General features: G+C 38.7%; 1 protein-coding gene across 1 annotated transcript in view; it reads left to right on the forward strand.

Moving 5' to 3' along the window:
• The first annotated feature begins 1,244 nt into the window (after nt 1-1,244).
• Nucleotides 1,245-25,126, forward strand: part of LOC104273765 (NAD(P) transhydrogenase, mitochondrial-like) — a 32,755-nt gene continuing 8,873 nt past the window's right edge. Inside the window, 15 exon segments of the mRNA XM_009869191.1 lie at nt 1,245-1,351; nt 2,848-3,035; nt 3,813-3,946; nt 5,667-5,713; nt 5,715-5,841; nt 6,878-7,031; nt 8,631-8,792; nt 9,631-9,741; nt 10,508-10,653; nt 11,670-11,865; nt 12,484-12,717; nt 14,444-14,604; nt 15,330-15,509; nt 18,594-18,753; nt 20,533-20,614. Coding sequence (XP_009867493.1) covers nt 1,245-1,351; nt 2,848-3,035; nt 3,813-3,946; nt 5,667-5,713; nt 5,715-5,841; nt 6,878-7,031; nt 8,631-8,792; nt 9,631-9,741; nt 10,508-10,653; nt 11,670-11,865; nt 12,484-12,717; nt 14,444-14,604; nt 15,330-15,509; nt 18,594-18,753; nt 20,533-20,614 — 2,189 coding nt within the window.

Below are 25,126 nucleotides of genomic sequence, written 5' to 3' on the forward strand. Positions count from 1 at the left end.
TCATGAAGTTCAATAAGGACACGTGTAGAGTTCTGCATCTGGGGAGGGATAACAGCAGGCACCAGTGCAGATTAGCGGATGTCCTGCTGGAAGGCAGCCCCATGGAGAAAGACCTTGGAGTCCTATTGGACAGTGAGTTGTCCATGGGACAGCAATGTGCCCTTGTGGCCAAGAGGGCCAATGGGGTCCTGGGGAGCATTGCGAAAAAGCAGGTCTAGGGAAGTTCTCCTCCCCCTCTACTCTGCCCTGTTGAGACCACACCTGGAATCCTGTGTCCAGTTTTGGGCTCCCCAATTCAAGAGAGGCAGGGACCCACTGGAGAGAGTCCAACAGAGAGCTATGAGGTTGATTAAGGGACTTGAATATCTCTCCTATGAAGAGAGACTGAGAGAACTGGGGCTGTTTAGCCTTGAAAGGAGATGGCTGAGAGGGGACCTTATTAACATATGTAAATATCTGAGGGATGGGTGTCAAGGGGAAGGAGACAATCTCTTCTCAGTGGTGCCCAGTGATAGAACAAGAAATAATGGGTTTAAGTTAGAACATAGGAAGTTCCATCTCAGCATGAGGAGAAAGTTCTTCACTGTGAGGGTGACAGAGCACTGGCACAGGCTGCCCGGAGAGGTTGTGGAGTTTCGTTCTCTGGAGGCATATAAAACCCACCTGCACGCGTTCCTGTGTGGCTGCCCTAGGGGATCCTGCTGTGGCAGGGGGTTTGGACTAGATGATCTCCAAGCCCTAACATTCTGTGATTCTATGATAATTTGAGTTCATTTTCAGTGTGCTTAGTTTAAAAAAATCAAACTAGCTATGGATGGATTTTTTTTTTTTCCAGATGAGGAAAGGCAAGGAAGCAGTTAAGAAAATTCATAGATGTTGCTATTTCTGATGCATTTAAGGCTGTGATGGAAAGGATGGATTGATTGGAATTACAGGTGGACTGTGTTGAAGAGAAACGAAAGCAGAATTAGGGAAGGAGGAAAGGTGATAAATTAAGGAGAAAATCTGTACTTACATAAACTGTTACCAGCAGATGAGTTGGCTCTCAGATTAAGTGAAGTTAGGAGTTGCAGTTTTTAAACTGTTAGACTTAGGAGGCAACTTTACCAAAGTCAGTTTGCATTCTGTGTCCTGAAGTAATTTGTTTAAATCACTGCTCAGTGAGATGTATCTGCAGTTGTCAAAGTGGTACATTGCTACTGCTTTTCTAATCGACTCTAGTTTTAGCTTATGTTCTAAGCATCATGGTGGTATCATTCCAGGTCTTGATCATTGGAGGAGGGGTTGCTGGTCTGGCTTCTGCAGGAGCAGCTAAATCGATGGGTGCAGTGGTTCGTGGATTTGATACTAGGTAGGTGTGTGAAATGGTAATAGCAATCTATTAATTAGTTTTTGGCTATGTTACTTGTACTACACTGAATCACAATTCTTTTCCTACCATTTTATTCCATCATAATTCCTCCTTTTTTCTAACTCAAAACAACCAAACCTTCCAATGAATCCTTGTAAATAAGTGATTCCAGGACTATGTGAATAAGAAATTTTTACTTTATGAAAATCAGAAAGTTAGGGCTTTTATGCAGAATTTTCTGTCTCTTTATGCCCTCAGTTATAGCTTGCTTTGATCCATGTTCATAGCAGCATACTCCTGTTCACCTCTACTCTCGTGATCCAGAGGGACCAGCTAAGAAGTCTTCGGAGAGGCAGTACTTTTTTCAATCTACTGGAGGACAGAAAGATGTAACATTATTCTATGTATGAAACTCAAGATGAAAGAAGAGGTTGTGGCTGAAACTACTTTAAAGCTGCTTTTCTCAGGTCTTTTCTTTGTGTTTGGAAGGGTTATTTGTCTCATAGCCATTTTTTTAGAGCAGTAGACAGAGAAAATCACACAGCACGAACAGTTTTCTCCTTCTAGCTACAGAGACTAGAAAATTGAGTAAATATTCTTCTATTAAGTGACTTTCTTATATTGAATATTTATGTGAGTAACACTGTAGGTACATTAAATGACACAAGTTGGTTTTTACACACAAGTGGCATCTAGTGCTACTCATCTGTATGTAGTATGAAAGAAATGATGTGCATCATTAAAAATCCTTCACTCTGGTTTGTTAGCAGATTTCCATATGCCTTAAACCAGAAGGAGGGGAGTTTTTTGAGAGTGCTTGATCAATATCTGTCTACAACTTTGCAGGTTTTTAAAAATTCCCTTCTTAAGCATTCTGTATACTTTTACGTTGGTGTTCAGGAATGTGTTAAATCCTCTGCATGATGTGAATGTTCACCTAACTTAGTCTCATTATTTACTGTGATATCACATAATGCAGAAGAAATTACAGATTTCCAGGATAACTATATATATAAAAAATCCCAACACATTTCCACAACCTCTGACATTCCAAAAAACAACTTTCCCAGTGGAAATAAGACTTCCTAGTATTTCCCATCTCGCAGATTAAACACAAGGCCACAGGCTCATGTATTTATCAGCTGTCTTAGGCACCTAAGCTTGGGCTGTAGTTTTATCTAGGCATGACAAGAAATGGGTGATCAGAGTTAGGCTCCTGACTTTGCAACTTTTCTTGGAGCAATTTTGTTGACCATACAGGAAACAGTAGGCTGCCTTCATCCTTTATCCAAGTATCTTCATTAGACACCTGAACTTAGTGATGCAGTTACTTTTTGTACGAAGTACAGAAAGTTGAAGACTTAAGTTATAATCTCCTTAATCTTAGAATAAATTTTAGATCTCTTGTCTGAAGACTGCTACTAAAAAGACTGGAAAAGTCACGGTGGATTTTTAAAGTAGTGGTTGTTACCTCCCCTGCAATTTTATTTTCCTAGAGCTGCAGCTCTGGAACAGTTCAAGTCTCTTGGTGCTGAGCCATTGGAGGTAGACTTAAAGGAGTCTGGAGAGGGACAAGGTGGTTATGCTAAAGAAATGTCCAAAGAATTTATTGAAGCTGAAATGAAACTGTTTGCCAAGCAGTGCCAAGATGTTGATATTATCATCACTACAGCGCTTATTCCAGGTATGTTTTGTGCGCAAGGTGCTAATTTTCATTTATCTTGTGCAAGTTGGCATGTTTGGAATTGCAGCTGCATTGAAAAGAGAGGTGTTAATGAATGATGTCTGTGTGAGCATGTACCTTTTCCTTCTTGATAAATACCTGGTTTTTACGTCTGTGCCTTTTTTACAACTTTTATTTTCACAAACTACCAATCTTTGACTCAGTATCATCATGCTTTCATATTAAACAAGTAGTAGATAGTAATAAAGCAAGAATATATAGTTGCCTTGTGTACTGATTGCATCGCTGCTACTTCTGCTGTCCAGCTTGTGCACTGGAACAAGTTCGTTTGCAATATTACTCTTTTGGAATTGAAACATGGTAAAGCAGGGCTTACCTTTTAGTGTTTTGCATTTAACATTGTCTATATTTCAATAACTTGATGTGGCAGGATTTTTTTTGTGTTTCTCTTTTGTTTTTTGTTTGTTTTGTGTTTTGTTACGACTTGAATTGTAAAATTGGATAGTGTCAGTTTACAGAGGCCAAAATTGGACTTTACAGCATCATTAGTACACTGCCCATGCAGACCCTTTTTATATGCTTGAGCAAGATGTTCTAGCATCTCTTCTCTCTGCCTTTATACACAAACCTCTGACATTTCATCTAGTACTGATTACTTGAAAATTTTGCATATAAAAGTAAGGTTTATTGAGGGAGAGAAGGGAACAATTCAACTCATGAGCTCTACAGATAAAAAGCTATGTTTTGTGTTCAACTTACTATGCCTTGTCTTGTCAGGCAAAAAAGCTCCCATCTTGTTTAAGAAAGATATGATTGAATCGATGAAGGAAGGTTCAGTTGTAGTGGATTTAGCTGCAGAAGCAGGGGGAAACATTGAAACTACAAAGCCTGGAGAAATGTATATTCATAAGGTGAGAATTTTGTTCTGCAGATAATTCTCAGTTTGCATTAATTCACATTGTGTTTTGTAAACTGTGCACTGAAGGTAAGTAGCTGATTTTCTACCTCGATTTACGTAATTCCTTGATTTGCATTTCGTCACTAGTTGTTTCTAACAATTTGAAGATTTTTAAAGAAACAAATGCATTTGTACTCTGCTAATTTGGTTGTTAAGTATGGAATTCTTACTACTTAGACTTCTAAATATTGTGATTTGTCTTTGCTGGGTTGAAGGTGCAGTTTGATGTCTCTTTCTTGGCCTGCCTAAAGATACAGCAGTAGCAATAGCTTCTTTGACTCACTCATCACAACTGGAGGTTAACAGTCCCCCTCGTAGGTAACCTAACCAGGTTCAAACTATGTCAGTGTTTACTTCAGTGCAAAGATTCTGGTTTAGCTCACTACAATTTCAGCTTCAAGAGGCTGCAGTCTTTGTATGTCTATAGTTTCACCAATATGAGTGTGTCTGCCCTAGAGTGTTCAACCCACTTGTAACTCAAACTAGGAGTAGCATGAATTGGTTCATTAAACTAAGGAATTTTACCCTGGACTGAATAACTACTTTAGTTTTGCTCCAGTGTTCTTTGACTTAGTTGAGAGGGGTTTTTTCTGCTTTTTTGATTTTATTTTTGGTACTTTTGATACTTTTGAGAAATCTACTAGCAGTTACAGAATTCTGGGCGATGAGATTTAAAGTAACAAATTTTCAAGGTTGTATTTGGTAATGTAAAGACATAGTGCTGTCATTGGGGAAGCCTGTAGGACATACTGCTGCCATGGTTGTTATTAATATAAACAAAGATATATGCATATATATCATGAGTCATTTATTGTGTTTGGCTTTGTGGCTTTCTAGGACTTTTGATGTTATTGCTTAAAACTTGAAATTGGAGTGCATAGAAGAGAAATGCATGGAGAATTTATATCGAGCGCTTTTAGTCAGAGGAGTATTACTCCTAAATATAGTGTACTGGCACTGAGCTCTGGAAAAGAGCAGCTGTGCAGAACTACTAGCAGTGTGCCGGAGCATTGCACTAATAAGCCAGAGTTCCTGGAAGCATGCGTGGATCTTGGCTGTAAGTTGTGGTAGCAGTGTTTTAACTCAAGCCTGCTTGAACGTGAAGAGTGTATGCCAGCTTCAGCTTCCCCTGCCTTTCGAAAGCTCCAGAGCCTGATAGCCAAGTATACTCATGTTCTTTAAACAGTGTGGATATATTAAATGTTTGCAAAAGTGTGAACCTGGGCGTATTACTTGCACAGCTATATAGCTCTGAGGAAACTCCCTTTGCTCTTCCATCATACAGAAAGTCGCCTTCAGTGCATGCACTCCGGAAAGACTGAGAAGATACCAAGTACTGGGTAGGATAGTCTGTTACCTCACTGATTTAAGAAGTTAAGTTCTGAGAGAATGGTAGGATTTGGAGAGGACAAGCTCTTTCCCCAGTATGTCTTCCTCTCTGCATAGGCTTATTGCTGATAGCATTTAAGGTGTTGGTTTTGATCATGTTGAATTCTGTAACTGTTGTGAGTAATCCTCCCCTCACTTAGAGTTGCAGGTGACAGTTTTAGCTGGGGTTAACAACAGAAATAAGTGAAGCAGTTAGGACGTGTATTTCCAGAAGGATAAACTGGAAGAGATGATGTTTCCTCAGATACTGTACTAATCCTGAATTTTACTTGTATTTTTTTCAGGGTGTTACACACATTGGCTACACAGACCTGCCTAGCAGAATGGCTAACCCACAATAATATTATCAAACTCCTAAAGGCTATTAGTCCTGACAAAGAGAACTTCTACTTTGATCCAAAAGATGAGTTTGATTATGGAACTTTGGATCATGTTATTAGAGGAACTGTGGTAATGAAGGTAAATCAGTAAATATTCTCTTCTTAATTTGCGAGTACAAACTATTGTATTTATCAGCATTGTCTCTCTTTAAAATGCGTTCCAAGGTATTGCATACAATCACATTTGTGTTCAGCTTTTTGTGAAGGGAAACCTTTTTGCTCCTGTCTTGTTGTGGTTAAATAAATACTTAACACCTACTATTGAAAAACAGGAAAATTATTAAATTTGCATGTTCTATTAATGTGATAAAAGCATAGTTATTTAAAACATGTTTCAAACATTAATACAGGACTGGAGAAACATTCTTCCTTTATTTTTTTTTTTCTCTGATAAGATAACTTCAGAAAAAAATATGGTTAAACTAGAATATGCAGGATACTTTAAGTTCTATTGGGAAATAATAATGTACAAGTGTAGTGAATGGGCCAGTATGGGCTCTCCTGCTGCAACTGTTGAGGTACGGTATTAATTTCTGTTGAGTTTTGCTGCATAATTTGCTAATATTTTGTAATACTTACGATATCTGCTCTGGAGGAGGCTTACGTTCAGTTCTCGCAAGCCACTGAAGTGGTATGTACAGCTCAGATCTGGCAGCTCCACTAGTGATTACTTCAGAGGCCTGGAGAGTGGCAAGAAATGTGAGACATCATGCTTGGTGCCTAACTGGAGTCTGAGCAGGCTCTGATTACAGTTCAGATCAGTAGCACATTTTGCTGTTTCCAAGACCGTGTTTTATTTTGCATAAAAGTCTTCCTTTTAAGGAACTTTACTTCTTTGTTTTGGTTTCTGCTTTCAAGCCTTGTGCTCTATTTGCACCAGGTACTTTTGGATGCTGGTATTAAATCTTGTCTGAAAAATGTCTAAACCAGTATGGTTAACTTCATCAGGCTGTACTGATCACCCAGCCTTGCAAACTTCTGATGCAGAAAAGGAAGATGTTTCTGTGGTATGGCTGTAGGATGTTAAAGCTTACCTGAGTTGCAGGATTAAGAATAGGCTTCTCTCGCTTTAATCATGTGCCATGTGAGGGATAATTGTGAATATCTCTTGTCAGGATGGTAAGGTGATTTTCCCAGCACCTCCACCAAATAACATTCCTCAAGGAGCCCCTGTGAAGCAGAAGACTGTAGCAGAGCTGGAGACAGAAAAAGCAGCTACTATTACACCTTTTAGAAAAACTATGACTAGTGCATCTGTATACTCAGCAGGTATGCAACTTGCAGAGCTGGAGAATCAGTGCAGAGTGCTTCTCATTTTGCTAGTACTTTTAAGTGACTCCTTACCTTACTAACTCAATTTAATACCCAGTTGGGAGAACAGTTGAGTGGCTGGTGTATCCCAGTGCAAAGTCAGCGTAGTGTAAAAATGGCTTTTGAGAGAGATTCTAGAAATTTTGAAAAGAGTACTAACATTTCAAACAGTGCTGACTCATGCTATATACATTTGTGTGTTTGGCTTAATACAGTGTCAGTAAAATTCTTAAAATTCTGAAGGACTCCTGCTGGGGACTGTGCCCATACTTTGCAGTAGAATCAATTCAATGCTGTTGCTCTTGTCAAACTTTCATGTATTTTATGAGACTAAAATGCTCAGAATCTCCTAAAGTACTGAGAATAGGACATTTGTCTTGAGAAATAAATACTGTTTTTCTTGTCATTTGGTATTCTGTCTGCATCAGAAATTCCGCATGAGGTAACTAATGAATTTAGTATTCCTCATTTTAACCTTTATTCTTCATATGCATGCTTTGAGTCTTCCAAGTAGTATCTGAACATGATTGTGACTCTTCTACATTTTCGCTGTAGAACAAGAGTGACAGCATTCAGTGTTGGTGTAGAAACCTATCTTTGCTGCTTTGTGTGCATGCATAACAAAGATGTGTGTTATTGTATTTATGGTTTTATTTTCTATTGTAAAAGAAACACTAGCATTGCTGGGAGGAGTGGTTGACACACTAGAAGGCTGTGCAGACTTGCTGGAGAGCAATGTGAGAGAAAGAGACCTGGGGGTCCTGGTGGACAGCAGGATGCCCATGAGCCGGCAATGTGCCCTCGTGGCCAAGAAGGCCAATGGCATCCTGGGGTGTATTTGAAGGGGAGTAGCTAGAAGGTTGTGAGAGGTCCTCTGCCCTGGTGAGGCCAAATCTGGAATCTTGTGTCCAGTTCTGGGCCCCTCAGCTCAAGAGAGACAGGGAACTGCTTGAGAGAGTCCAGCACAGAGCCACAAAGATGATGAAGGGAGTAGAACATCTCTCTTATGAGGAAAGGCTGAAGGAGCTGGGTCTCTTTATCTTGGAGAAGAGGAGGCTGAGGGGTGACCTCATTCATGTTTATAAATATGTCAAGGGGGAGTGTCAGGAGGACGGAGCCAGGCTCTTTTCAGTGATGTCCAATGACAGGACAAGGGGCAATGGGTACAAGCTGGAACATAGAAGGTTCCATAAAAATATTAGAAGAAACTTTTTCACTGTGAGGGTGACAGAGCCCTGGCACAGGCTGCCCAGGGAGGTTGTGGAGCCTCCTTCTCTGGAGACATTAAAAACCCGCCTGGATGAGTTCTTGTGTGACCTACTGTAGGTGATCCTGCTCTGGCAGCGGGGCTGGACTAGATGATCTTTTGAGGTCCCTTCCAACCTCTGACATTCTGTGATTCTCGATTCTGTGAAAGAGCCTTGTAGTTGACAAAGGTGTTCCAGCCGTTCTTGAAACAAGTCCCAGCACAGACCTCCATTTTGTTTTTAGTTTGGTACTGGACTCTCATTGTACAGAGTTTAAGAGCTGTTGAGTTTTGCTGTGCTTTTTTTCTAGGTTTATCTGGCATGCTAGGACTGGGCATTATAGCTCCTAATGCTGCTTTCACACAAATGGTGACGACATTTGGCCTAGCTGGAATAGTGGGGTACCATACAGTGTGGGGTGTGACCCCTGCTCTTCACTCTCCACTCATGTCAGTCACTAATGCTATCTCAGGTAAGTAGCTGCTTATTCTCTATTTGAAGTAGGCATAACTCCTTCTCAAACTTTAGACAGAAGAGTGTGCGGATGTGCCTTTTAAAATGCCAAAGAGGCTAGTACTACTTCGCATGTCTTGAGTTTACTTTTGTAAATGGCAAGGACACCTGAAACATACTCTTTCTTAGAGCATGTTTTTTCAAGAAAGGGGCAAATGTAGTGCTGTGTATTTTTAATGTTTATAAGTAATTTTTCATTCTTAACCTATTTAAAGTTTGTTTTACCTGGAGTGCTGCAATTTCTTCTTTCAGAGAACACATCTTTGCTCCTCAAGAGAACTCATCTCTCCAAAATGTTGCCATGAAAATAACTTGTCTTTTGTATTTTCTGCATTCTTCTTTTCTACTCCTCTCTCTGACTATGTGTTTTGAGAGAGGGGAAAAAAGAAAAACATTCCTAAGTGATATATAAGATTCGTAACTCTATAAATATGAAAGATTTTACCTATCTGTGTTCGTGTATATATGCGACAAGTCACGAGTTTGATCTACTTTGGCTGTTAAAAGCAAAGTTTCCTGAGTACCAAGTACTCCAAGTACTTGGAGGCTGACTCTGTGCTTGAGGCACTGTACTTCAAAACTGTATTTGCATACCCTTGGGTTTGTTTTTTTTTTTTGTCCTTTTGAAATGTGTTGCATTGCTGAAACAGACCATGATAGTCTTTGTTTAAGTAGTCATGTGTTGAGTAGGTGTCAAAATTTGGATTGACTGATATATGTCTAACAGCTGAAAGGAAACTTGCTATAGGTATAGAGCCTTTTAAGATTCAGTAGCACTTTTTTTCTCTTTTAAATAGGATTAACTGCAGTTGGTGGGCTGGTATTGATGGGAGGCAACTATCTCCCTGAAAATGCTCCTCAAAGTCTAGCAGTGCTTTCGGCCTTTATCTCTTCAGTCAATATTGCAGGTATGAATGTTAGGTTTTCTACTGAGGGTAACTTTAAAGGACTTGTGTAATAGTTTTATTTCTTCTGGCTCAGATTTCAGAAATACTATTCTGGGAATAGGATCTTAGAGCCTCCTATCAGTAAAGAACTTCCCTTTGCCCCCCAAATTTTCATGGTAGTTACTGTATCTGCTTTGCACACCCTGTGGTGTAACCTTTTTCAAGTAAACATTTAAATGTGCATTTTTCTTTTACAACATCCTTTGAGTGATAATTATAGGAAATATCTGGTACTTGTATATCCCAAGATGGTAACACATTTGTGCTTCTATTCCTTTTCCTACTTGAAAAATATACTAGTGGCACAGAACAAAATTTTTATTGCTTGAACTTCAGAAGTCCCAGTTTCACAAATAAAAAAGATCAAGTGAGCAGTGTGTCCTATGAATCCTGCTTTTTGCTAGATTAGATAGGGGGAAGGACACAGTCATAAACTACGCTGTATTCTACAGAGTCAGGGTAGAGTACAAGGTCAGGACAAAGTCCTACAGGCTTTCCAACTCTTTCTGTTGTGAGTTTATTGTAAAGGTTAAAAAAGACAACAGAATCTCACCCTCCTCACGCTTGTTTCCTGGTATTTTTCCAGGTTACAAGCTTTTCAGAAGCTTTATTGATGTCAATTGCTACCTTTGTGTGGTAATACTGTTTAATCAAATATTTCTTAGAGCTCGACATATGATTACTGTTGGGTTTTATTTTTATGAAATTGTTGCTTTACTTTGGCCAGGTGGGTTTCTAGTTACACAGAGAATGCTGGATATGTTCAAACGCCCTACAGATCCTCCAGAATACAACTACTTGTACCTACTTCCTGGTGCTGTATTTGTGGGAGGCTATGCAGCTGCTCTCAGCGGTGGCTATAATATTGAGCAGGTAAGAAGACACTTGGTGGCTCTTAGCCTGCTATTCACAGTATGGTGTGCTTCTTCACTGCGTACTCTGTTAAGGAGAAAATAGCAAATTAACCATGGTCTTTTCGTCAGCTATATATTCCCACCAGGCTAATCTGACGTTGATTGAGCTTTTAATCATACCACAGATGCAGTATCTGCAAATTTGAAAAGGTTTGTTTGTTTCTCTTGTAAAGCAGTGTGTACCTTGCTATTTATTGTACAGTTTTCCTAAATTGCACCTTAAATATTAAAGCAACTGCAGAAGTCAGTCGTTGGTTTAAATGTGTCTGGAAGTTTAAGTTGACGTGATGGTTAAGTACAACATCTGGATGGGATGAGAATTCAGCACAGAGGGATGTACAGGGATTACCACTGAAGCAGTTTTTGTGGTAAAATTTCATTTGTGTTTGTTTTAATAGTAAGAAAAATCACTGTATGTTGCCTTATATGTTTGGAAAAAAGTGAATCCAAACATACCTTTATGTTAGGGGCTTGTAATATATTTGAATTTTTTCAGTTATCTAGACTTGTACAGCTTGGTTCATTTAAATTTATACTTTTTGAAAGCAGGAGTTCAGATGTGCCATAAACAAATTCTGAAACTTTCTATAATGAACAGCAGCGTTTAGGTTGGGTTTGTACCCAAGAAAAACTTGCTTTTGAACTAATGAGAAAAATTGGCTTGACTCGGGTTTAGTATTCATGGTACAGATAAACCAAGGTCATAAAGTGCTGAAGAAGTTTTAACAGATATAAAATCTTTAATTTATTAAATTTGATTGATATAAAATTGTAATTGGCCAAAATCACACCCTGTGCAGCAGTTTCTCACAGTCAAGAGTTTTGACTTTAGTTAAGAACTTCAGTTAAGAACTTGACTTACATGCATTGTAGAGAAATCAACCCTTTTATGTAACAGTCAGGAATATTTTAATGATGATTATACAGTTTTTCTCTACTTCATGTATGCATATTGACGTTTTGCTTATTTTAAAGATGATGTATCTGGGCTCAGGCCTGTGCTGTGTTGGTGCCCTGGCTGGTCTGTCCACCCAAGGAACAGCTCGTCTTGGAAATGCTTTGGGTATGATTGGTGTTGCAGGAGGTTTAGCAGCAACTCTGGGAGGCCTTAAACCTTCACCTGAATTGTTGGCGCAGATGTCGGGTGCAATGGCACTTGGTGGTACTCTAGGTATGTGCGTTATACTGTGAACTAACAATATATGTCTTATACATGGATTTATGCAAGCTGTATATACACAAAATATGGTGGAGCTCACGGGTGAATTGGCTAACTTACACTTTTCGCTTGTGTATGTTATTTTGCAAATATGCCAACAAAAACCCCTAAGTCCCAGGGCTTTTATTAACGCATCAGGATGTGGTAAAGAATGGAGAGAGTAGTGGAAAAGCAGAAGCATGTCATCTTTGTTAGGGCAACTGGGTGTGCAGAGGTGAATGAACTTTCCCGTCTTCATATTTCTATTTAACTTCTGACTGAGTGCTGCTGAATTCCTTTTTTCTCATGCTTTTGTCACAGAAAATGTTGAATTTCTTGATATTTAGTGAAGCTTCCAAGAACATGATATGCTTTAAGCTTCTCTCTGATTTCCATAATATCCTCGCTGCATAAAACACACATACGCAGCTTTCTGCATAGCAATTGTTAGTGTAGAGCATTTTTTTCCTTTGGCACAGGCATGTGTGTGCATGTATTTCTTGCACACTGAACCGTGACAGATACTTTGTAGCTGCACAGGTTGGTTGCGTTTTGTAATACTTCTCTTCTTCTGTTTTTAACTCTCAATAGGTTTGACGATTGCTAAACGCATCCAGATTACAGATCTGCCTCAGCTAGTGGCTGCTTTTCATAGTTTGGTTGGTTTGGCTGCTGTACTCACTTGTGTAGCAGAATACATGATTGAATATCCTCACTTTGCTACTGATCCAGCTGCAAACCTCACCAAGATTGTGGCATACCTTGGCACGTACATTGGGGGAGTGACTTTTAGTGGCTCCCTTGTTGCTTATGGAAAACTGCAAGGTAAGACCTTCCATTCAGAATTAAGTATTTGTTAAAGGATTTTCCCCACCTCCAGGCTTTAGCTCTGCCTTTAGGCTGATGTGTAATTGGCAAGAAACCTTGTATTTTGCATCACGTAAAAATTTATACTTTTAATTGTTATTAGTATAATCTTGTCTAGAAGTAAGTGTAGCTTCAGTTGTTAAGTCATTACCTGACACAGTTTCTTTAATTGATTTTATTGAACTTCTGTGACCACAACTTTTTAACTTAAACCCTAGTGTTGCTGGACTCTTGAGCACCAGTAATATTTATAGTATTTTATTCTTAGCATTGCAGGCTTTATTTAGATAGGTAGCTTGTAGTATCAGCTGAGACTGCCTGACTTTAAACCATTTAGTTCACTGTCTATTTACCTACTTCACAAACTCCATGCTTCATACCTGTTTTAGGTTCATACATATTTTAGAAAATATGCCTTCTAAATTACTCATTAATTCCTGATTCTTATGCACTTGAAGGTTTCTTTATTGCATTTATTTTTAGTTTTGCAAGCTCACAGCTTTTGAGAGACTGAGATAATACCTGTACTAAGAAGTTCTGGCTAGGAGCTTCCTATTACTAATCCTGTTAATAGATTTGCAATAGTTTCTTTGGGAAACATGTATGTTTTCTTCGGTGTTTATGAGACCAGCCATTGAAGGAGGAAGCATGACATGGATGGAAAGATGTCTTCTCTAATAATGTATTTAAGGATTTGTTAGTAGTATGTATTTCTAATGTGTTTCTGCTAAAATGTTACTCATTCATTTTTCTTGGGTTTTTTTTTCCTCTTCTCCATCTTATCCTCTCCACCTCCTCAGTGGCTTAGGTGTCCCTGGTGAACTTCACAGCCTGTGTCAGTCCTCTCTCCTATTTTTGTTTATTTTTTTTCCCTTACATTTTCATATCAGCATGATATGAAGTAATAAGCTTGTCTGTATAGAGGTAGTAGGTCACAAGCTGTGCCTCTTAGTCCTGGGACGTGATGAACTGATGTTCATTCTTTCCCTTGAAATCAGCTAAATTTAAACAAGACACTTTGTAAGTAATTACTTACACCAAAAGTGGCAGATAAACTTGCATTGTTTTTTATTCTGTGCCATGTTGTTTTGAGGGGAAAAATAAAAGCCTAGGATGAAAATAAACACTTTCTAAAAAAGAAAACTGAGTCGCGTGAATACTGAACGCTCTTTCCCCGTCAAGTCTCTGTCAATGTGGGAAGCCTTGGGAAGTCTGTGTGACTGCGTGTACTGGTGTAATTAAAGCATTTGAAAGTTACCTCCATAGTTATATTTTTCTAACCGCAGGTTTTGAGAGACTAAGATAATGCCTGCATGGAGAAGGTCTAGCGAAAAGTTTCTTAATATAGAACATAATACACAACATGCAGAGACTTAGGGCCAGAAAGAAAGTATAGTGGCATGTTTTTTTTAAAAAAGAAAGATTTTTCAGGAGGAGAGTAGATACTTGTGATTATTCTGAAGCACTTCAGTGAGATTAAGCAGTAAAACAATAATTCAAACAGGATTGTTTGAGATTGTAGAGTAAGTTTGAGTGTGTTGCAATACTGTTTCACCTTCAACTAACTTGTTTTATCTCATGCCTCTCCCTTTTCGTTTTATTTTTTCTTTTGCCAAGGTATTCAGTCTTGAGACAGGCTCTCCTGCATGTATGTGTCAATCTCTGAATATGCATTTGATTGCAGGTATTCTGAATTCTGCACCACTGCTCTTGCCGGGTCGACATGCATTGAATGCAGGATTGCTGGCTGCCAGCATTGGTGGGATGGTTCCATACATGATTGATCCTAGTTACACTACAGGAATTACTTGCTTAGGTTCTGTGTCCGCTCTCTCAGCCATAATGGTACGTGGGGGAAATGCAGGAGGTGAAACAAATGAAGCGTGTATCTTGTTCTTCAGCTTTGCAAGTGTCTTCTTAATGAGTGTATTTTACCATCCTGAGTCACAATTGTCATAATGCCTGTATGTGGACTTGCAGTAGCAAGTAGGAACTGACTTTCCTAAATCTAGCTGTAAACCAGAACTGTTCCAGAAGACAGGCATGTGTGCATGTAATTACTTTTTGTAGCTATGCCTCAGTGGAGACTCTATAATGACAAACTGATATTTTAGAAGACTTTTTTAATGTTTATCCTTGAAAAAGCACTGTATCTACATACTATCATGACAACTTAAAGATTATCTCCCAAGTATAACTTCCGCCATTCGCTCAGAGTAGCTTTTCTAAAATTTACCCCAAATATTCTGTAAACTAAGTCTTGCAAAGACTGCTCTGTATGAATCCCTTAATGGTATGAACACTTCTGTGGAGCTGACAGGGTATTTTTGCTAGTAAAAATATGTGACTAAACACAGGATGAGGACAGCAGAGTGCCTTCCTGTACTCTCAAAGGGCAGAATCAGTAAGTGCAGTCCTCAGGCTGCAGCTTGGTGTCTCCTGTATTCAAAATACCTGAATAGCTTATTAAGCATCCTGATACTTGTTTATCAGTGGTGCAGGCAGACTGTCATCTCTGCATATTGTCTGTGGTTGTAGTTTATACTGAAGCATGTTCTTTCCTTTTCCAGGGTGTCACTTTAACGGCAGCTATTGGAGGTGCTGACATGCCTGTAGTTATTACTGTCTTGAACAGTTATTCTGGATGGGCTTTGTGTGCAGAGGGCTTCCTGCTGAACAACATCTTGCTGACCATTGTTGGTGCACTCATTGGCTCCTCTGGGGCCATCCTCTCTTACATCATGTGTGTGGTAAGACAGAAATTGTGGTTATTTCCCAAGTAATTAAAAAACCTTAGTCGGCATGTTTGCTAGGAAGATAAGCAATTGGGAGACCAAACTTCTAGGTATTTACAGACTGGAAGATTCTTGGTTCAAATTGTTGAACTAGATGTCAGTCATGTCTCTGTTTTGGAGAGATACGTACTTCAAAACCTAGGAATGCCTTTGAATTGACTTGTGTATTGAGGAGTTTGAATCTGGGCTCAAGTAGATATGATTACTTGTATTCAGCTGTTTTTTTTAGTCATACCACTCTGCAGTGTTATTAAATGTTAGTTAAACTTAAGACTTAGCAGGAGATACTTCAAGTAGTTCATTTCAAAAAATGTTTGGTTCAGTCAGGCAGTAATTTAAAGTTTGGGTTTTGGCATGTAGGAAAGTGTGTTACTTTTTTCAGAGCAGCTATTTTGAAGTACCACGGGATGGCAGCAGGCTTGCATTAATGTGTTGCTGATATACTCTGTGTCAGCAAACTGGATCTTCAACCCTGTAAATCATATTACGTTGTTAGTAATAGTCTCCTTTGCTCTGGAACTTTTGTACCGAAGTCTCTGTTTCCATGTATGTGTCTCCTTTTGTTTTCAAAGATGGAGAGGTGCAACAACTGCCGACGTGCTGATTCTCTGTTGTGTAATTCTGTTAGACTTCTGCTCTTATGTTGTTGTGTGATCACTGTTATTCTGTCCTGCTGTCTGCCCTGGCTGTCTTTTACTTCATCTCTGCTGAGAAGCAGAGTTCCTACCATGTTAGGAATATTCAGTATCATTAATTTTCATCTGTCTTGAGGAACAATTTCAGAAAAGCTTAAAAACATTTTTTTGGTGCAGCTTTGTGGAAGTGAGTTCAAGTAAATAATCCCAGGTATGAATTCTAAAGAATCTTTTTCTTTCGTGAACATTTTTTATCTCCATATCGAAAGGAAATCAGGCTAATATGGCTCATAGGACAATTTTTTGTATATAAAAATATGTGCATAAATATCTGTATATAGTCAGCAATTCAATCTGTCAGTAAAAAGATGATGCTTATGGGCAACACAGGTATGAAAAGTATGTTCTTTACAGATCAAATTCTTGTAAATCTTGATGCAAATGTGAACTGTAGGGTACCTTCCTTTTTAAATTAGTTTCATTGCTTGCTCCTCTCAGCACTTGCAAGCGAGTTTTGAGACGCCGTTGGCTGGAGAAATCTAGGTAAATAGGAAGCGTGGCGAATCGATTAACAAAATAGTTCTGCAGTGAGAGAGTGGCTTCCTGTATGTCTCCAATTTCAGGAAGTTTAGTTTTGTAATCTCGAAATCTTATGCGGCTTTATATAAGCTGAGACAGTTAAAGTTGATCAGCCGGTAAAATTATTTTGTATAATTTCTGCATAATAAGCAGAATAACTTGTTTGTAGCTCAGCATTTTTCTTTTCTGCTTTACTTCCTTCAATGAAAATTATTCCTTTTAAAAGCATTGTTATAATCAAGTGATTCAGTATCATTGTCCTGAAGGTGCATTTCAGGAAAAAAAGTGCTTCAGAGTTTCAATAAACTGGTTTATGCTGTAGACTGTTGCAACCTGTGCTGACAAAGCAGCAGTTTTCCCCATTCTCTTTCCTTGGCTCTTTTGTGCAGAGCCATGCTTGCTTTGTGTGGATTCTCAGATTTCTAATAATATTTGAACTTTTTTTTCTTTGGCCTGGTCTTACTGTTATGTTTTGGTTTAGATAAGCATAGAAAGTGCTTTGCTGCTTGAAAGCTTAGAGTGCAAAAATTCTGAGGAGGCTATTCTGTCTGGGCTGTCTTACCTGGCACTCAACTGCTGTAATGTACCAAGTAGTCTGGTTTTCTGTTTGATGGTTTAATATTGTGATACTCATCAAAGGATATAAACTACTACCTACTGCAGACAGTAGAAAGATACTGATTCCACTGCATTTGTGCACCTTCCTTACAGTAGCAGAAACAGTCATGATTTATCGGGATAAAGAAAAGTTCTTCTGTCATCTTCATTTTGCTTATTTGGTGGATGATGAATTTCACAGAATGTCCTGTTTTCTCAGGCTGTAGCAAAAACCTGTGGAGTTTCATGAATTGAAATGTCAGTGGTAGATGGACACTTGGAAGCATACATTTGTGTGGATGTTTCCTCTTGGTTGTGTATGTGCCTCTCCAGATCCATTCTTAAATTTTACTGTGGTTTGTGAGCTAGCACAGGGGATGTATGACACACATGTTAATTAAAGATCTTTTCCTTCTTCCAGTTTTGTTTACTGCAATTACAAGTTTTGCCTCCTTCCAGATATTGCCAGATACTGCTTTTGGACAACACTCAAAAGGAGACATACCATTGAAAGTATTTAGCCAGTGGCTTTTCCTGGCTACATATATAACAGCCAAATTTTCAGGATGTCTTCTCTTCTTAAAGTTCGTAGTTTAAGGTCTCTTGTTCCTCTTTGGTGCTCAGCCAGTAAGTTAATGGCCCCCTTCAGTTCATTACATTTGTTTTGAGTTAGCATTTTCTTAGTTTTATATGGCTGCTTAACTTTGTTGTGTTCTTTCCTGTCTTGATGCTGTGAGAGCTTTGCTTCTGTACTACCTGTAAGAACAATGTGGTTTCCACGTGTCATAAAGCAGTTATGTGCTTGCATGTTGAATTGCTCTAGAACTTAAGAATACACCTTGCAAAAGTTATATATGTATGTATGTAAAAAAAAATAATACTGTCATCAAATAGAATTTCTTTTATATTCCCTCTTTTTAAGAACAAAGAGAGACCGATAGTTGCACTTTGTGTTGTTTTGTTCTTTGTCTTGGGGATATGCTGTTGCTCTCCCGTTAAGTGTAGTGTAATGTGTTAGAAGCTGATGTTTGGCTCTTGTTTTGTTATTCTGTGTCTCTATTTTAAGGAGTCTGTTTTAAGAAGTTTTGCATTGTGAGTAGGCAAAACTAGCAGGTAAAGACTGTTGTCAGGAAGGCTTTACTATTTTCAGAAGTTTTCCTTGTGGACATCTCCTCTCTTTTAACTTTAGATTTAGTCTTTAGCTGATCAAAAACCTCCTGTCTTCCAGGCTATGAACCGTTCCCTTGCAAATGTGATTCTAGGGGGCTATGGCACCACATCAACAGCTGGTGGGAAGCCCATGGAAATTACTGGAACCCATACAGAAATCAATGTGGACAATGCGATTGAAATGATAAAGGAAGCCAGTAATATCATCATTACTCCAGGTAAGGCATTCTTGGTTCATAAAGCAAGATTATTAAAAAAAAACCTAAAAAAACACCCCCCCTCCCAAACCCCCCAAAAGTTGTAGCCTATCTTGCAATTGCAACATAATAGCACCATGTTTAATATTGAAGAATCTATGGGATCTGATTTTTTCCCAGGTCAGTCATCATTCTTCTGCTGAGACATAGGTATACCAGTTCACTTTTCTTTGTGTGTATCTCTTTAAATTTTGTTGTATTTATTTGGATTTTATCTTCTTCAGGACAAAGACTGCCTTTTGTTAGTTATGTTTACAGTTAATTTTGTGTACAGCTCTGGTGGTGTGAGTTTCCAGCACTATCACAGCATCAGCTGTACTGGTGACAGAATATCTATCTGTTAAGTTACTGAAATAGAGGATTTTGTTTATGCTTCTCATCTATGTGTTCAATTCTGCATTAATTCTAGAAAAAAAAAAAAACAGCTGAAAAACATTAAAACTTAGTATACAGTAAATACTGGAAAAAAACCCCAACACCTGGAAACAAAAACCTTTAGTTGTTTGAAGCTATGATGTTGGCTCTAGGCTCATACAGGTAAATAGCACATTCCCTGTTAGGAAAGGTCAGGTAGGGAATAGCTCAAGACATGTTTTCTTTCAACTGAATGGCACAATTATTGTGTTAAATTTATTTTAGCGTTGTAATGAGTAGAATACTAAAAAAAGAAGTTGTCTTTCATTTTTATTCAGCTTAAATGAAAACATCAGTCCCAAATCTCTGTTCTTATGCTCAGTGTGCAAAGGCCGATCCACACACATTGCTGAGATACTTGTTTATTGCATTCTGCCCAGAGATAGCTGCCAGGTGGTACAAAGCTAGCATGTGTGGATACAGCTACAGAACTTATCTGTCTGGTTCAAAACAGAAACTACATGCCTCTAGTTGCATCTTAGTAAATCCTATTGGTTAATTTTTTCCTTGCTTTTATTTAAAGTCACAACATTCTTTTATGGTTATGTGTGTGCATTGACAGTAAGGGGCTTATCTGGGTAGGGGGCATTTTCCAGCTAGGAGGTGTGGTTTTCATGTTACAATTACCAAAGTTACACAACTTGAGCAGTATTTATGTTATGTCTGAGTATATGGCCAAGGGGTTTCTTTTGTTCCCTAATTTAAGGTCAGTTTGTTCTTTTATCCCTCTGTTTTGCAAGGCCTTGCTATCTTTTATGTACTTGAGCCTGTGATCTCCTCCCTTTGTTTTGTCTTGTGAAATATTTCTTCTGTTTTAATCTTTAGCTTTTCATCATTGGGGTTCTCATTTGTGAAGTTATCATTGTTTCCAGCAAAGCTTACAAACATCTTTAAGGATTTTCCCTGTTGCTCTTGTGGTCAAACCTTAAGGACACCATTAATAATTTATATTTCCCATTTTCTTCCTAGCCATTGTTGCTTTGATGAATTAATTCAGACAGAAAGACTGAAAAGATTATTTGCTGCTAAAAGGCATATTCAGCTAGGTTTGCATTATGCAAATCTAAAAATTGGGTTGAGGATAATGGTGATGAGGTAACCTGATAGTGGCTTCTTTATCATTTTCTGATAAATGGACACATCTTTTTGTGAAGTTGAAGTAAGTTACTTGGGTAATTTGACTGGTCAAACCCCACTGCACTGTTAGTGTTAGTGGCTAAGAGTGTATGAGTTGTGTGAGAGCTTCTGTTTGTATGGAATATTGTCTATAACTATTCTGTCTGCGCTGAAACTGAAAAACAGCTTAAAATTTGAAATTTCTTTCAGGTTATGGTTTGTGTGCAGCAAAAGCTCAGTACCCCATAGCTGATCTGGTGAAGATGTTGAGAGAACAAGGGAAAAACGTCAGGTCAGTACCTTCCGCGATGAAAACTTAACAGGTTTTTCGGTTGCTGTTTTTCATTCCATTAAAATTCCCTACAAGTCTTTGTTTTGGTTTAGTTTTTCTTTCATCAGTCATTATTGTATTGATCTCTCTCTCAAAAATACAAGCTGGAAGAATGCTCTAGACTTAATAACCTATAGATGAATACTTACAAATTTTATGCTGTAGTGTAAAAGATCCCTTACTGCCTTACACTCCTAAATTTTGTTTCTGGAAGTAGCTTCAGCAGCTGGAGAACACCTTTCAATTGTTTTCTTTTGTTTTTGTTTTTTTAAATGTCATGCTGAATTTAAGAAAGAATGGCCTTAATACTTTATTGTAGCAACAAAATAGTGCTTTTTTTGAAAGGTAAGCTACCTCCTTTGGATACATATGCTCTGTCTTTGAATATAGTAGTAGTAGTATTTCACGAAACAAGCAGTGAAATTTTTTGTAAAAGAAAACTTTAATATAGCTTTTTATATGTGTTTAAGAGAACAATTAACAGCCTTTTCTATAGGTGGGGAGGTTGGAGAGCTCTGTGAAAGCACCCGCTTTGTAGAAATATGTTACATTGTGGAGTAATCATAGCAGCTGACTTAGGTGCTGCTTGTAGTCAGTAGGGAGTGAATACAGACCTAACTTAAGTGCTTAGCTATAAAGTTTTCTTTTTTTAGGTCCTAATTTCTGAAGGAAATTAACCCCTCTGCTGAGGGGATTAGTTGAAAGGGTGCAGGGGGAATAGCTGAGGATCCTAGGCAGGGAATGAGAGCCTCCTGCAGTATGGAGAAACATCTGTTGAGGTCAGTCTGGTGTGAAGTGGAAGAGTAGGTCAGGCAGTAGCCTCTGCACCAAGAGCGTGGGAGTTATTTCTTTCACAGGTAACTGACTTGCATTAATAGAATCATAGAATTGTAGAATCGCCTAAGCTGGAAGGGACCTTAGAGATCCTCTAGTCCAACCTCCCTGTCATGGGCAGGGACGCCACCTCTCGACTAGACCAGGCAACACATGGGGACTGAGTGGGAATCCCACCCGCGACCTCGGTGTTGTCATTGTTGTCAGCACCGCGGTCAAACCACTGAGCTAAGCGGCCCCCTAAGAAGTAGTGCTTACTACTACACAGAAGTGTTTGTGTATTTGTGTAAATGTTTGTTTAGCCTGGAGAAGAGAAGGCTAAGAGAAGACCTCATTGCTCTCTACAACTACCTGAAAGGAGGTTGTAGTGAGGTAGGAGTTGGTCTCTTCTCCTGAGTTACTAATGATTGGACAAGAGGAAATGGCCACAAGTTGCACCAGGGAAGATTTAGATTAGATACTGGGAAAAAATTCTTTACTGAAAGAATGGTGAGGCATTGGAATAGGCTGCCCAAGGAAGCAGTGGAGTTGCCATCCTTGGAAGTGTTCAAAAAAATGTATAGATGAGGCAGTTAAGGACATAGTTTAGTGGTCATGGTAGTGCTGAGTTGATGGTTTGACTAGATGATCCTAGAGGTCTTCCCAAGCTTAACGATTGTATGATGCTATATAAAAAATCCCAAACCCAGTAACATCTGATTCTGATTGGCATGTTTGAAACAATGCTGAAAACAAAGAATCACACTTACTGCGTTAGATGCCCTTCTTAGGTTAAAAATCTATAGTCTACCTCACCTTTTTACTCTGCTACTAACTCCTTCTACACTCTGGAATAGCTTAGGACATTCAGTGTATATTGATGACTGATGTCTTGCAAATGCTGAGGAATTCCTATTTTTGGACTGATGTGCTGCACTCTGTGCCTCTGTTGAAAGTAGATATGCTGTCTTTATGCTTCTTGAAATCCCCATAAGCCAATCCATGTGATCTATGTTAGCAGCAGGACTTTAGCTTCCATGGAATATACTACCTGGTTTCCCTTTGTGTGTTCCAAGCATTAGGACTGTGGTATCTTCTCTCACACCATGATTTGAAGTTTCCTAGACTGATTTGTTCACAAAGTAGCTAGTGCACATAGCAAGGTCTGAGGATATAAATTTCTGTCACTTTTTTAATGTAATCCGAGTCTTCACAAAATTACATTAAAGAGCACTGTGGAGATTGTTTAGTTCAGCCAGGCCCCTTAGTCAAAACAAGTCAGCTGGAGCAGGTTGCTTAGGATATTGTCTGACTGGGTTTTCAATATTTAGTCTAGAGAGATGGAGACTTGACAGCCTCTGTGGGCCATCTCTTCCAGTGTTCAGTCACCCTTAGAGTAAAACAGGTTTTTCCTGTGTTTCAATTTGTGACCATTGGCTGTTGTCCCTTCACTGGGTACCTCTGAGAAGAATCTGACTCTAGCATCCTTACTTCCTTCCATTAGTATTTATACACAGTGCTAACATTCCTTTGAGTCTTTTCTTCTGCAGGCTGAAGACTCACAGCTCCTGGCCTCTTCTCTTGTGACAGATACTCCAATCCATTCAGCAACTTAGACCTATTCTTACTGGGTTCCTGTGAGCTGACAACATTCCTCTCTTGCTGATTGTTTGGGCTACTATTTTCTAATTACAGTGACTTAGTGTTTTAAAATTAGTCAAGACTTGGTTTTCATTTGAAACACGATATTTGGACAGATGCTGGTTAGCAAGGCTCATCCTCTGATTTCCATGGATTTATTTCAGTTAGATAGTGACTGTTCCAGATAGTGTAGTTGCTTTGGAATCAGTACTCTAGCAGTTGGTGTTTTTTGATTTTGTTTTTCTTCTTTTGCTATTTTTCCAAGCTTATTGCAAAGTTGCATAGAAGTTGTTTGCAGTGTTATACAACATACATTGTGATGGATAACTGCAGCATTGTAGGCTTTAGCAGCAATTACTTGTTAGTGTTTACCCATACTGTTGCAGTTTTGCATATTGAATTGTATTTGTTCACGCATACATGAGAAATGAAAGCGTGCTGGTCTGTCTGCTTCCTGGAGCAGTTCTCTTTACACCTGTACTTCTCCATTGTGTCAAAATCACCTTAAAAGTTTTGAAGACCTGTTAGTTCTGCAGCCAAAGATCCTTTCTTGGTTCCTGCAAGGGGCAATGTCATGTGCTTTTGGCTTTCCTTTCAGTATTTCTGTGGGGGTGGGTTTTATTTTTTATTAGCCTTTGTGAAATAAAAAATTATTGATTTTTGCCTTTTATGTTGGCTTTGCAGGGGAGAAACGTGAGTGAATCCTTGAAATAACTGGCTTATGAGTCAGTTTCAGAAAGGGATCACTGCAGTGGTTACCTAGTATTTTAATGAAATAAATCTGTATTTACAGTTTGTGGTAATTCATGCCTTTCATCACTTTGTGGAGCTCCCACGGTGCTCATTGAGTGCAGCTGCTGTCCCTCTGGTTTCAGTAGGCCTGGAGTGCCTCAGGACCCTAGCATGCTCACCATCCAGATGTAGTGACACTCTCTCACACATCTGCTGTGGAGGAGTGCCAGCATGGACATACGATTGTCATCAGTTTGTAATGCCCATACCGTGCCAAGAAAAATTGTGTCTGTCATGTGCTTTTTTTTTTCCTTCATGGCTCACAATTGATCCGGAGGAGCTGTTGTTTTCATTTACTTTGCCTGTAGCCATAACATTCTGAGTGAAGAGCGCAGGTTATATATCGTGACTTATAACCTTTGACTAGGGTTTAAATTTAGAAATACCAGAGAGTTTGGAAACTTCAAGCTGTTTTAGTTATTAAATAGCAAAGCTAACATCATCGCTTACTTGAGATGGTCTTGCAGTAGATCACATCTTTAATGCATTAGTAGGATTTCATAGAAAGCTGCATATTGCTGAGCCTCCATTATAGTTTTTTTTTATGGATGGGTAAGACAACAAAACTTCTCATAGGCAAAACCCTGTAGTCTCCAGAATCCATTGGCCATGGAGAGGAAATGCCTGTTCTGCAGCTGGTGTTGCATGTCTGCAGTTACAGCTAAGTTGTTGACAGTTCTTGCTTTAGCAAAGTTCTTCAGCCTCATGCTGTGTTGTTTGTAGAGCCTAGTTGTGAATTTCTGATTTCTCTATAAAATTAAACTATATTCTATAGTATATGTAATTATTTGATAGCATTATAGAGGTTATATAATTATTCTATAGTATTATAGTGCAGTTTAAGTCTGTATACTTTCTCGTATGTGCATGAATAATAGATGATGTGTGTCTCTACATCAAGCTAACTATCTTAGCTTTTGCTGCAGCATGACCTCCCTAAGACTTTTTCTGTTTGTGTTTTGTTTTCCTGCACAACAAGAAATCTTTGGTAAGAAAACTGTGTTACAGGGTGACAGGACTCTTAAAATAGTACTTTGTATAGACTTTCTAAATCTGCCTCACAAGGTATGGTGATTCTCTGGTAACTTTCGTAGTTAAGAGGAATTCAATTATCTCTTTATCAGCCTTTCAAATTTGTTGTTGATACATTAGTTTTGGTTTGGTTTCTTTAATCTGATTTCTATAGGTGAATATCTTAAAGGACTTGGACTTCTGTCTTCTGATGCT

The sequence above is a fragment of the Apaloderma vittatum genome, unplaced genomic scaffold, assembly GCF_000703405.1.
Source record: "Apaloderma vittatum isolate BGI_N311 unplaced genomic scaffold, ASM70340v1 scaffold12135, whole genome shotgun sequence".
NCBI lineage: Eukaryota > Metazoa > Chordata > Aves > Trogoniformes > Trogonidae > Apaloderma > Apaloderma vittatum.